Source organism: Mercenaria mercenaria, chromosome 19 (genome assembly GCF_021730395.1).
Source record: "Mercenaria mercenaria strain notata chromosome 19, MADL_Memer_1, whole genome shotgun sequence".
In the NCBI taxonomy this organism is placed as follows: domain Eukaryota; kingdom Metazoa; phylum Mollusca; class Bivalvia; order Venerida; family Veneridae; genus Mercenaria; species Mercenaria mercenaria.
In genome coordinates, this window is record NC_069379.1 from 13,383,115 (window position 1) to 13,396,619 (window position 13,505).

The 13,505-nt window shown below is 32.6% G+C and overlaps 1 protein-coding gene across 7 annotated transcripts; it reads right to left on the reverse strand.

The window, feature by feature from the left end:
• Window positions 1–243: 243 nt before the first annotated feature.
• Window positions 244–13,333, reverse strand: LOC128551059 (interferon-induced protein 44-like). Of its 7 annotated transcripts, none has more exons than XM_053531367.1 (10): window positions 13,259–13,333; window positions 12,737–12,932; window positions 9,327–9,395; window positions 7,736–7,816; window positions 5,493–5,569; window positions 4,470–4,664; window positions 3,202–3,342; window positions 2,829–3,006; window positions 2,048–2,181; window positions 244–966 (listed from the first exon to the last, which is right to left on the reverse strand). In XM_053531367.1, the coding sequence occupies exons 2-10, from the start codon at window positions 12,864–12,866 to the stop codon at window positions 805–807; spliced, it is 1,167 nt and encodes a 388-aa protein (XP_053387342.1). In that variant the 5' UTR covers window positions 12,867–12,932; window positions 13,259–13,333; the 3' UTR covers window positions 244–804. The 7 variants fall into 7 exon arrangements, with proteins under 7 accessions (XP_053387342.1, XP_053387343.1, XP_053387345.1 ...); XM_053531368.1 differs by lacking the exon at window positions 13,259–13,333 and adding an exon at window positions 13,181–13,205; XM_053531370.1 differs by lacking the exon at window positions 9,327–9,395.
• Window positions 13,334–13,505: the final 172 nt, after the last annotated feature.

Here is a 13,505-nt window from a genome sequence, read left to right on the forward strand (position 1 = left end):
AACAAGATATTGCTTTGGACGTATACAAAACAATATCGTTTTAAATAGTTGAGGCAATTTCTCTGATTTTCAAAATTATTGCGGGACCGATTTTCTATCTAACTTTATATTTACCACTAACAAGCATCTAGGGGACTTCGTGGATGAATGTAAATAGCCGGCTTGCCCCTTTTTGCGATGGGTTTGAAGCAGTTTGGGCGAAGAAGTTTAACAGATGGTGTATGACATATAATGAATGCATAATATGTTCTAAATGTTTTATTATACAAACTGATATATGTAACGTATTTTCCAAATTAAAGGGTTGCAAACAATAAACATTATATAAAAACCAACAGTTTCTTTTAAAGTAACACATGTCAGCAGTATACCGGGATACCGAACATTAGATTCGTTCGCTTGTTTTGTTTGGAAAATGCAATTTAACCACTGTACATGACCAGTGTTCTTTTCCTCTGCAATTTTTTCCACAAAATTCAGCAACGGATACTGAAAATTCTTAAAGGTATTTCATTCAATGAAACAGAAGAATGATTTTCTCAGCCGAGATTAAAAACGACCACTTGTGTACTTAATGACTTTAATGGGGTTAGTTTGAAAATAATGAGCAGATCGTGGTAATATTCAAACTCGAATTATCTGTGTGCATAATTCGTAATCAATAGTATGTAAGATAATAAACATTTGTTTTCATTATGGCACTGCATAAATCTAATGTAAGTCGAACTCGACAAAGCCCGTCTACGGAAATTTAAATACAAGATGAGATATGAAGGATTACATCCGGACAAATTCTTCATATCTTTAAGAAGCCTCTTCGTCATCGCTTGTTTGTGCAGAAATATCGTTTAGGAAATCAGCTCCAAAGAGTATCATTTGCTTGAGGGCTAAAAGTGATAGTATATCTTTATTCGTGTCCATTTCCATCTCTTCTGAATAATTTTGCACAGGAAAAATATTTTGTTTCTGCAAAGTATAAAAGCATCTCTCTTGATTAATATGTACTTTCAAACTTGGATATGCATGTCATTGTTTTTAGATACTGGTAACCAGTTAACTAACCAACGCGTAGAACTTAACTTTCGGTCATATAGGTCATACAATTTTTTGAAATTAGAAGTCAGCTAAATTTGTAGAACTTACATGTATTACACTTAAGAAGCGTTTTACGAATAATTTAACTCAACTTATCCTTATAATAAAATGACACGCTCATCATTATCTCGAAATTATCTGTGTGCCGCCCAGTGATAGTCGGAAATCGACTGTTGGGTGAAAGATGTAGAAATGACGCACAGAATTCAAATTCATCTCCAGCACGTTCTGTCTATATTGACATTTTCATTGCCCCTGGCTCCAGGCTGTTTGGTTTAGCCATCAGATAAAATGTGCTGTTTTAGAGGCTTAATATTCACTTATAAAATGTTTGCTTTATGTATAAAATATAACAATAAAGACAGGAAGCCAGGCTAGCTGTGTTTTTGATCAACGCGAAGTATATAGTTCACTGGGACAGTGCGTAATTAAGTTTAAGTATAAAACCAGACTAACATTTGTTTCCAAGATATCATCTGAGACCGAAGAAGTATTTCTGTTTTTGTCATGATTTTCCTTTCTTTTAACGTGTGTAAATTTTAAACATTTATGAATATTATGATGCTATTTTAAAAATGGGCTGATAAAAGTACATAAATTGATTTGATATAGAATAGCATTTACAATTTTCAATCTCGTTGAAATTTAAAATGTTATTAACAATATATTCCTCTAAATGTTTGATAAATTCATAAATGTACTCGACTTATGATGAAAGGTATTGGAAATATAAAGTGGGAAAGTCTACCTGGCTTGCTCGATTTCTGCGATTCCAAAACCTTTGTATACATCTTTTGCTTTATTAAAATTAAGACATCATAATTTAAATATTTATATCAAATGATAATTACGTGAGAGGGTCGAAACGATATAAAATTGTGAAAATGTTTCTGACGAATTCAAAATACCGCCAAAAGCAACTACAGACACTAATAAAATTCAAAAGTTATACCGGAACACTAAATAGCTCTTCTGCCAGATCAACAGCATTCTTCACAGTTTCACTTCTAAAACAATTAACAGTGTCTGCTTCAGTCATCCCACAAAGCACGTCAATCTTGGTAAGTATAACTATCCTCGGAATATCTAAAACAATAAATTTAAGTTATAATGACAGTTTTCTAAATCAAAAGTGTGATCCAAAAGCAGCCTTATGTACATTAAGATGTAAAATCATTTTGGTTTGTAATTTTCTTAGTCCCTCAAATTTTTCAGAGAGGGAATGATGGGAGTGTGTGTGTGTGTGTAGTGGGGGTTTGGGGGGGCGGAGGTCACCTTTGTCTACCCGTCAATCTATTTTATATAGTTTGTATCTCAAAGGTATTTGAGCTAGGGTACTCGATCGTAAAATGTGTATTATTCAGTATAATAAAATTTACCGTTATCGTCATTTACTTAATACAGCTATAAATTATGGGCGTAAATGATGTCATGAAACTTTATGGGAGTGTTGGTTACCATGTGAAGTCGTGAAGCCAACACCGCACAGTCCTAAAGATAAAGCATGGGATACTCTTACAGTTTCTTATGTCGTGTTTTTCTTTGTGATGTTTAAAAGTATATTTAGTACTGCGTTGTTAACAACTACCTGACTGAGAGCAGGCGCAGCAGTGTCCAGTGGACAAACATCTGATTTCTCTTTTAAATTCCAGGCTTTATAAAACAAAAACATTGTTTTCGTTTAAAAACTGAATATAATTTCTTTGTAAGGTATAATACATATATCGCCTTACCAATATTCATTAACTCAGCTTGTAAGGCTTTAACTTTCTTCTTTGTTGCATCCGAAATGTTGTCCTGACCAACCACATTTGCGTCCATCACAAAAACTACGCAGTGTATTTTGTCTTTGCTTTTCGGGTTTTTCTTGAAATCTTTACTGTCTTCAAATATTGGGTTGACGGGATTAAACTGGAAGTAAAATCGTATGAAACTGGATACAATGTACATACATATAAGGAAATTTCGTCTGGGAAAGGCGTGTTAATGTACGATGTGTAAGATTATCTCCAGGATTATTTCCAAACATCGACCACAATTAGAGACTAATTAAATGTTTAGGCCCATACATAGAATATACACTTCAAATACTATTTGTAGTCTCACCTTATAATCAGGTGGAACATGTCCTTTGACAACAAACAAAAGATCTCGAATATTGAATCCACCTAGATCTGTATCTTCTATTCCCATTGTATCCAGTAATCGGAAATTCTTCAATCTTTCTTGTGGTCTAAATACCTTGAGCTTTGTTAAAGTATAGAATTATAAAAATATTAAGAAATAGAAAAAACAAATAAGCTTAGTGCAAATAAGTCTTCAAGATAGAAATGCTTGAAGATTTTTAAATACAATTAGACTTAATTACATAATTTCTCCGATTACCTCTCTCAGTGTTTGTTTATTTTCGCTTCGCTGTTGCACAAAGAAGCTATTTATTGTATTTCGCAAATTAACGAAAAAAAAAAAACAAAAAAAAAAAAAAAAAAAACAAGAAAAAAAACAGGAAACAAATCCAGTATTTAATCACAAATTATGTCTTAAATAGTCATAAGCCGGTTTTATATAAATAGCTAATAAAGAACAAGGAACGTTTGAAAATGGCAAGATGGTCTTATATTTTTCCCTCACGACCCTTCAAACAGTAATGTTACGTATAAAAACATAATTTTCTTATTCATTTGAAACATTTTATTAAGCTGTTCTATTAAATGGCATGTGTAAATGTAGCGCAGTAATGCAGCAATGGTACACGAAATGCCATGATGCGTACTAAATAATACTGTTGCAGTTTTAATTATTAGTATCATCCGTAACGTCACAGCGAGGTTTACAATACTATTTAGTACATGGACGAACTAGAAGGTCTTTTTCCTGGAATGTTGTATACGACTCTCGTAGATTTTACCAGACCAGACCACACTCGTGGCTTGCGCGCCTCTGGTGATTTAGGTCTAGCAAAATCAATAAAATCTGGAAATTAGATCCCTCGGAAGCATCGAGAACAAGGCAAACAGTGAAAATTGCAGACTCGGTTTGATTGAGTCGAACCCAAAATCCTTAGTCTAACTACTCTTATAGATTATGATAACCTTCATAAATTTAACTGTAAGTGTAAGTGTAAGTGAAATTTAGGTGACACAAATCTCTCATTCTTATAATAAAAATACAATGTTATAAACATATAAGATTTAAAAACAAAAATCATTGTTAATGTAGTGAAAATTGTCCCTATACTGAGTTTACTAAGAAAAAAAATGAATACTTGCCTAAATCTACTCGTTGATGTTAACGAAATAGTGCATACAATTTATATGATAAGTTTTTTTTCAAACATGCCACTAGAAACTAAATAAATTGTATTAGAAACATACCTTTCTCGATAAACTTATTCCTGCTCCACCTGTTATGGTCACTTGAGACATTCTTCCTTTGTCAATGGAAGCTATTGTATTTAGATAAGACGACTTCCCAGCTTTTATGGGTCCTAGCAGTAAAATACGAACGTTTTGTACTTCTTTTTCCTTAATATGTGTGTTGCCTATTTCATTTATAAGCCGTTTTTTGTACTGAAATATATCATAAAAGAGTTGCAGGTAAACAGAAATCAAAGTTGTTATTATAGTTCATAATTCAATTCAGTTAATAATTTGCATGGTTGGGTGTAAATTTTTATATTTTGTTAATTGTGCAAAAGATAAACTAATAAATAAACAATATTCCTATATTGTAACAGTAACTTTGGTCAAATAACTTGTTGACTTAGCAATATATTTGTTTATTTTAGTTCTAGATTGAAGCGATATGGACAAGAGGTAATTTTTTGCTCAGATGTGGTTGACTGTGAATGAGCTAAGAATGTAGTTTTCTTCCTTTACAGTAAAGGATAAAAATCATATGCATGAAACCTGACGACTTTCTGTTCATAGCATACTTGCAACTGAAAATAAGACCAACATTTCATGAGAAATAAAGTGTTCCAATGAAGGCAATACGCAGTGGTTCAAAATGTTCAAAATCAAAATGACGGCATATTGCTTTTGAAAAACAAATGTACATATATATGTTACGACTTTTATACGAATTGTAACGTCTAGTAATCAATACTATGTGATAACGTCACGTATGTATTTGAAAGAAGTAGAAGTCATTTTGATAACAGAATCCTGGTCCGTACCTATCAAGAGAACTAATTTTTCGTGAATTGTACCATTATATTAAAACGAAGCAATAAAGAACTAGATAACACGCCTCACAGTATCTTGTCAGTCTTAGGTTTTATTTTGAATGAACGATTATTTCAATGCTAACGATCCTACAGATACTCTACAAATTAAGTTTAAAGTGTCCATATAACCGTATAAAGAGTTACGATAAAAAATAAATTGTTAGATTACGTTTTCATCCCATGCGCCGTTCTTGTCTAGACTTCTCCACGGCTTTTCTATTTCGTCTCCTTGTTCTTCTCCAGATGCTTGTGAGTTAAGCGATTAAATACATTGTATTAATTAATATCAACACTTAAAATTTCAGTCTCGTTCTGTTCGTTTGTTTAATAAAAAATAATTCATTTAATGAAATTTTTGAGGCTTTCAATATTGAATATTGCATTGTATGGTTTTCCCTTGGTATTTTACGTTTAATAGTTCAAAGTACATGTATGCATGCATATATTACTAAAATCGAAACTATTGAGTGAGTAATTATAATATTTTGCCATATAAATTTACGTATTGTGTACTTTCAAATTAAAAAAAAAATGTTTTTATACCTGTCTCCTGGAGAAGGAAAGCAGCGCTAATTTCAAATACTTGTAGGAATGTCATACGGCTAAGTGTAAATGTTACACATGAGGTTTGCATTTTGTGTCTGTTATAACTAGCAAATAGTGGATGTATCTTTGTGCAGTCGACCTGTTTTGAGCTTAATAGTTTCAGTGCCGTAACACATCGAGGCAGCTGCTTCGGTGTTTTTTAAGCAACTTGTATCTTTTGTTACATCTACATAAACAATCACAATTTCTGTTTTCGCTCTAAACATTTGATTGTGTACTTTTGCCTGTGAATCACATAACGTTTTGCTAACAATTTCATGTCTAAACAGGCTTTAAAAGGTACCATTTTCTTGTGGAACTTAACAGTTTTAAGCCCAATACATGTTCTCTGATTTACCAGTGTGGTATGGTAAACCTGTCAATCTGAGTTGCTCAGATTCATTTGTCTGAAATGATTTTTAAATGCATAGTTTGCCTTATTGAATTTTCCACAATTCTCTAAGAGGGTCGTCCCAAACCCATTTCTACTTTTAAACAAATTAGGAGTAGCACGTATGCGTACATTTTAACCTGATTTACTAAGATTCTTTGTCAGAGGTGGAGTAAATGCCCCATTGTATCTTATATCAATAAAATATTTCCCAAATTTGACCCTGTACTCAGTTATGCAGGCGGGTACTGTGTACATTTCCACCAAATTCTCTTAAATTCTTTATCGGAAATGTCTTAAAATGCACATTTTGTCTTTCATCATTTCAGAGTTTCTTAAAGAGGACCATTGAAATCCCACCTTTACCTGTATTTCAATTAGTGCAAACTTTTAAACCGTATTTGCCCATATTTTCTTTTTAATGTTTTATCAAAATTCACAGCGTTGTCTTGTAAAACTTCAAAATTTCTTCGGGAGTACCCCGAACCCAACCCTCTACGTGGTCTCCAATTACGCAGGCGAGTAGTATGTACATTTTACTCTGATGTGCTCAGATTTTTGTCTGAACTCGCTTGAAACTAAGCATTTATATGCAGCAATCTATCGCGTAGTCGCACCCGTGATCGTATAGTTACTAACAACAAGTTCAGTTACAAGGTTTACTACAACTTTTAATCTTTTTTCATGTTTATTGAGATAAAAACAAAACAGAAAAAGAATGATTACGAATTTAAGAACTGTTTTTACACAATTTTTAAGCACATATATCTTTGGACCTAACAATTAGATCTCGTCCAAAGGACTTAAGCAAAACATTTTGAATTGGCATTTACGTTATAATTTCTTTCTTCCCTTTAGGCATGGAGGATATTACACATCATGCACTGGTTAGAATATTGATTAGATAGATATCATTTATATCACGTCTGAATTAACGCATTTGTAAAATTATAAATTATGAATTTACGCACGTGATAAATTTGGAAATTTGAGACAAATTTTAATAAGGAACGTGATGTAGCACTCATATAACATCTGTTGTTTACAACTTTGCAAATAGAATTCGTGATCCGGCAAATTGTTTACATGAATAACTTTAAAACAACATGGAAATGCAATACATATGCAATACATGTATACGATTTGAATGGGTAGCATAAGAAAATAAAATCAACTACAAAACAATGATTCAAAACACATGATAATGCAAATATGTAACTATTTTAACACTCTTTCCCGAAAGAATTCTGCCTTGTTGTCTTTTTTTCAGGGCTATTTACGGCACTGCGTTTGTTTGGCAACTAACCGTCCCAAGACGGTGCCCAACTGTAGTCATTGAAATATTATATCTTATAACAACATATTATATTCTTACACGGGTAAATTGATAAAATTTCTAAATTATGGTTTGTCAAAAAAAAGCTTGCAAAACGTACCCTGTAGTGCAGGCCGTTGTTTTGACATATGACTGGTGAAATCATGACTAGTATCGCCATCTTGGTTGTTTCTACTGTTACCTGCTGGATAAATATGGAGTGGTTTGCACGAAATATCACCACCATAACAAGATAGCAGGCCAATCTAGCAAATTGAATACCGATTAACATAACATGCACAGGAGGGTTCATGTCCCACAACTCATCTACTAACCATGAAAGACAGTTTGAAGTTTCAATGCTGATTTATAAATACATCCGATTTACAATCTATATTTGAACATGTATATAGTCTAATACCTCTGTTGGCATGTCTTACCAGCAGAAGTGTCATTTAGGGAGAAAAAAGAAAAAGTTGTATATTATATCTATGAAAAATAACTGAATCGAGAGAATGCAACTACTTGTTTTAGTATAGGTAAAGGGCAGCATTGATTTCAGTATAATCTAGTTTTCCCAGACGTGGAATAGACGTCCACAGTTTGACTTGTTATCATTTATAGTTTAAATTATTCTAGAGAGTTGAGTTCTTGCTTCAGCTGAAGGGAGGGTCAAGAAAATATAGATTAAATATACATTTGATTTCATAAAAAGGTGCAATTGAGACAAGGCATTTCTGTTTAAAGCAAGTCTTGTTAGTTATGAAAATTGCATTACTAGTATTTTTCTCAATGCAAGAACCCCCTCCCCCTTTATTATTTCTTTTCTACAAATGTATTATTCGTACATATCAGTGGAAAAATAAAACAAAAACATCGACGGAACACACGGAATCCCAGAAGGACACAGGAACCTACAATATAATTCTAAAATATTAGAAAATATAAGCTCAAACAGTATCAAAATTTTTCAAAAAATCACCCTCGGCTTTTCAAGAGTAGCATAAATCAAAACAATGATTACTTCGATATGTTCTCGTGTCCTACTTATAAAGACATATTCTACAAACTGTTTGCATTCAGATAATACAATCATGAGTTTCGATATGTTAAATAATCTTAATTTCTTAAAAAAATATATTGTAACAGCTTTTGCTTCAGCCTAAAATCAAGTAAATACTAAGGTAATACGTGGTATTATCTAAGTGTACTTTCAACGGAATAAAACTTCAGTTTAAGGCATCTTTAAAGTGACAAAATAGTTGTAAATGAATACTTTTGAAAGGTGATCTTTATTCCTGTTTGAAAAAAAAGCAAACAAACGTGTGTCTTTTAGACAGAAACAGCGAAATTGGAAAATTGGAAATATATATTTCTGTAGACGAAATCTTCTTAATTATGTGGAAGAAAGCAATTCTAGCAATTCTGTTTTAGGAAACACTGAAATTCTATAAAATGTCATTATTAGTATAAGAGTAGTAGTCAACTACAAATGACAAGAAGAAGAGTTTATTTGTTTTCATTTATTACTTTGCTATAGTCCATTTTATCTGACCTGGCGGGGCGGAGTTAATCTCTGACTTATGCAAATAATGGTAATCTTAAAAAAAAAAAAGAGCAAAATAGGTAGAGCAATATAATTGTTTCATTTTGTAATCTTCGGTAACCAACGACTAAAATTCAACGCTACAATGGTTACATGTACTACATACCCTGCACAAAAATGTAGTGGACCGTCGCAAAACCACGCTCCACCAGGTCCAATAAAATGCACTTTATCTCTAAATAACAATAATTATGAATTCAAATCAACAATTCATAGAGATATAAAGTGTTTTTTTACAAATTTTAACTAACAACTATCTCTTTGTATTCATTTCCTAGCTACTAGATCAGGTTAAACAAATTTTTTAACAAGTACATGGATATAAACAAGAGGGCCATGATGGCCCTATATCGCTCATCTGAGTTTAGTTGCTTGCTTGAAAGTTCTTCGCTAAAGCTTCAAAAATATAAAATCCATGTGAGTAAGTCATGATAAAGATTATTCGAGATAACTACTGAAATTTGTGAAAAATGTACAGATGGTCTAAATCTCTTTACTGTAGCTTCAAAACCAAGAAAGAATGTCGGTAAGTCAGTGTTAAGTATATTAAAGATGAGTATTGAAATCTGTATCAAATGTTATGTGTGTGGTCTACATTTCTATGCTGTTGGTCATGTAGGTCAAAATTATGACTATTTAGGATAATTATTGAAATCTGTATCACAAATTTTACAGGTGGTCCAAATTGTAACTTCAAAAACAAGAAAGTAGGTCCGACGGTTACAAATATAACAAAAAATGTAGTTTAATATGAAACTGTCAAAAAAGGGTCATAATCGAGCTACTGCAATTGTCCAAGTTATGTAATCTTGCCTACATATGTAAACTATGCTGGTAAACAAGTGGTGAAATAGCATAGTCATATGACAAACAGGTTTGGCGAAATGGAGACTTGTATGAAAAAATTAACTTAATTCCAAGAAAAGGCCATAATATAGTCTTGACAAAGTTATATACTCTTTCTTAAAGAAAGATGAAAATCATAACGATAAGAAAGTGTTCAAAATCACACGTCGAATAATTTTGACAAAACATGTACTTGTGCGAAAACGGAACCAATATTCAAGTCCAGAAGGGCCATAATTCAGCCAAAATACCGTATAGAGGGTTATTTCTACCGCGGGAATATTTCTGCGTTTCTGCGGTCTCTCGGTAGAATCTATGACCAGCAGAATATTCATCAAGCAAAAATTTAAAACGCAAAAATTCTGCACTGTTTTCTCCAACGTTGTTTCACGCTATGTTATCCTTTGTAATCCGAAGTTCACAATGGCTTAGTCTAATTATTGGAAATTAACGTCGCCACTTAACAATTACCGGTAATGGTATAATTAGGTGTGATGGTCAATCAAAGTCCAAACTGTTAATCTCTCAGAAAACGTTTTTCTTTTGTGTATGAAATAAACTGAGTGAATTTCACTTGTGTTGTTCATATAAAATATTTGTAAAGATCTTCCGAACTATACTTAAGTAACCTTAAAGTTTATCGAAGTGTAACCGTTATGCTGATATACCATAGTCTGCAGTTGCTATTTGTACAATTGCTGTTGGACTAATATTTTTTCAATTCACATGTTATTATATCCTACAATGTATTCATTAAATACAAAGTTATTTTACAGTAGGTACCGGTGATTTAGTTTATTGTTTTCATACGCTATCATTGTCACTACGCCTGATCATGCGAGGAATTACCTCCTCCTTGGCATCGAAACCGCGGAAATTTCTCTTCCTTTTATGTGAAAACGCAGAAATTTGTTTCACAATTTTTGGGGCCAAAACGCAGAATATTTTGACCGCAGAAATAACCCGCTATACGGTACTTGACGGATTTATGTACACTTGGCTACAGGTAGAAGGTAGTATTTCAAAGCAGTGTTCAGAGTTTCAAAGCCATATATCAAATAATTTACAAAACATTGACTTGTACTAAATCTGAACCAATTTTCAAGTCCAAATAGTGCCATAATTCAACCACAATACTCGATAGAATTATGTACTCATGCCGACAGATAGAGATTGTGACGAAAACAAGAGTTCCAGGTTAGAGGTAAATATCTTTGATGGTATTCCATTTCATAAAAACTTTAACCAACGCCGATGCCCACGCCGGGTTGAGTAGTATAGCTCTTCGTATTCTTGGAGCCAACAAATAAGTCTGTGTAAAACAAGGAACTACCATTTTAATCTTGATACAGGACTACTACACAAAGCTTACCAAATATTAAATCCATAGGCCACGTGTTTTGGTTTTTTGTTCAAAGTTTTCACTATATAAGCCTGTATAAACCATGTGACCCCGAGAACGAGAAATTTGAACAATCTTGATAGGGGATAACTAGGTGATGCTACATACGAAATACCAAAGCCCTAGGCCCCGTTGTTTTAGAGAAAAAGATTTTGAAATTTGTCTCTAAATAAGTCTATATAAACAATGTGACCCCCATGGCGGAGCCATATTTGACCCTTGATTGTTAGTTTAAACAAATCTTGCAGAAGACCACTAGATGATGCTTCCTTTTGGAGAAGAAGATTTTTAAAGTTTTTTTCTTTCGTTTGCCATGGCAATCAGAGTTCTATATTTGATTCTATTATTTTAACAGATTTTAAAGGAAATCATCCAAGAAACATGCCAGTGAAGTTTCATCAAAATTGGTCTGGTGGTTTAGGAGAAGATGAAACTCTGATATTCTCGGGCAACATTGAAAGTACAATGCCTTAGTAGTGTAAATGGAATTAGTAAACAATCCGATTTCTCTTCGAAATTTTTAACCAACTTGTAATCGCTATATGATTACTAAATATGAAACAATCACAGACGAAGAATGGCGTAACATAGTTGATAAAATGAATTTTTCACGCCCATGAGTTGTTGACGAGGGTCGAGATTTTGTTCAAAGATGATTATCTACCAAATTTTTGGACATATCTCAAACTGAGGACGTAATTACGAAGGTATGCAATAAAAACGGCCATGATAGAACACCGTACTATGACGAAACGAGAACATGATCCGTGTGAGACAAGCAATGTGAGATACAAAATCATCTCAAAAGTGGTTTTATTCAGATAACTGTATCTTAATATGTGTATTATTTTAAGAACTTATTGTATTGACTTTTGTCTGAAGAAGACTTTATTTTCTGTTTTATTTGCTCTAACGATAATCAAAGGCTATGTAGCAAAACAATGAATTGAGACCGTGATGATTTGGCAAAATATTATGTTTAAGTAATTTTTCCTGGGCCACTGCTTTGATGTTAGGAAGTTACAAAGTACTTGGAGACATCAATTTATTACTTTAAAGATCTTTTGAAAGTTACCGCTGTTACATAACTGCAAAACAGTTGAAATAATACGGCTTGAAGCATACAAAAAGTATTATGCTTTGTCTGGAAATGAAATATTTACAGTAAGTGGAATAAATATAACAAATATACACTCCTTGTTTGTTTTGGGTTTATTTTTGAGGACTATAAATATACATGTAAACGATTTAAATTTAAAAAAGCTCACCGGAATGCATTGCTCTGTGGAATACTGTAAATGGTCGAAAAGCTGCAGGATCTACTTGAGCTGCGGTAGCTGCCGCATCATTTCCTTGCTTTTTTCCACTTTCCTTAGCCTTGGTGTTTTCATTGCCCATTTGTAAAGTTTAACAAACTATTGGAAGTTAAACTGGCGTGAAACTCTGATTTGATCAAGAAGCTTTCTTTAAGAAAATGAAAATAAAACTAAGATGAACAAAACTGAAGCTTGAATAAAAATAGGTTAAAAACTTATAAAATGAAAACAGTCTTTGTAACTCATAAACATTATTTTAGTCGTGTATTAGGATTGATAATATAAAAGATTAGTCATAAAATGCAAAAGACATGTGCGTAAAACTACTATCAAATGCAAGTACACAGTTATAGTTTATACTCCTAATTAATGCTTATACTTTAATTTAAACTTAACAGATAAACGTTGTAAATTCCGAATTTGAAATTTATAACTAAATAAAACTACAAAACTCTCATTCACAAACGTTTGTACCGAGTGCAAAAGTATTGTTATCTGAGATATCGCAGAACAGGACCTTGATATTATTAAGTGGTATCATAAACATACATGCTACTAATAACAAATGAATGTAAAATAAAACATTTCAGTTGAAGCAACAGATAAGTTCAGTATTCGTCTTCTTTTAACCAACGTAGACTTCATCAGTTTTCCCCGGTTATATGGAAGTGCATACACTTTTATTTTATCACAAGAAATGTGATATTATCTTTTACTGGAA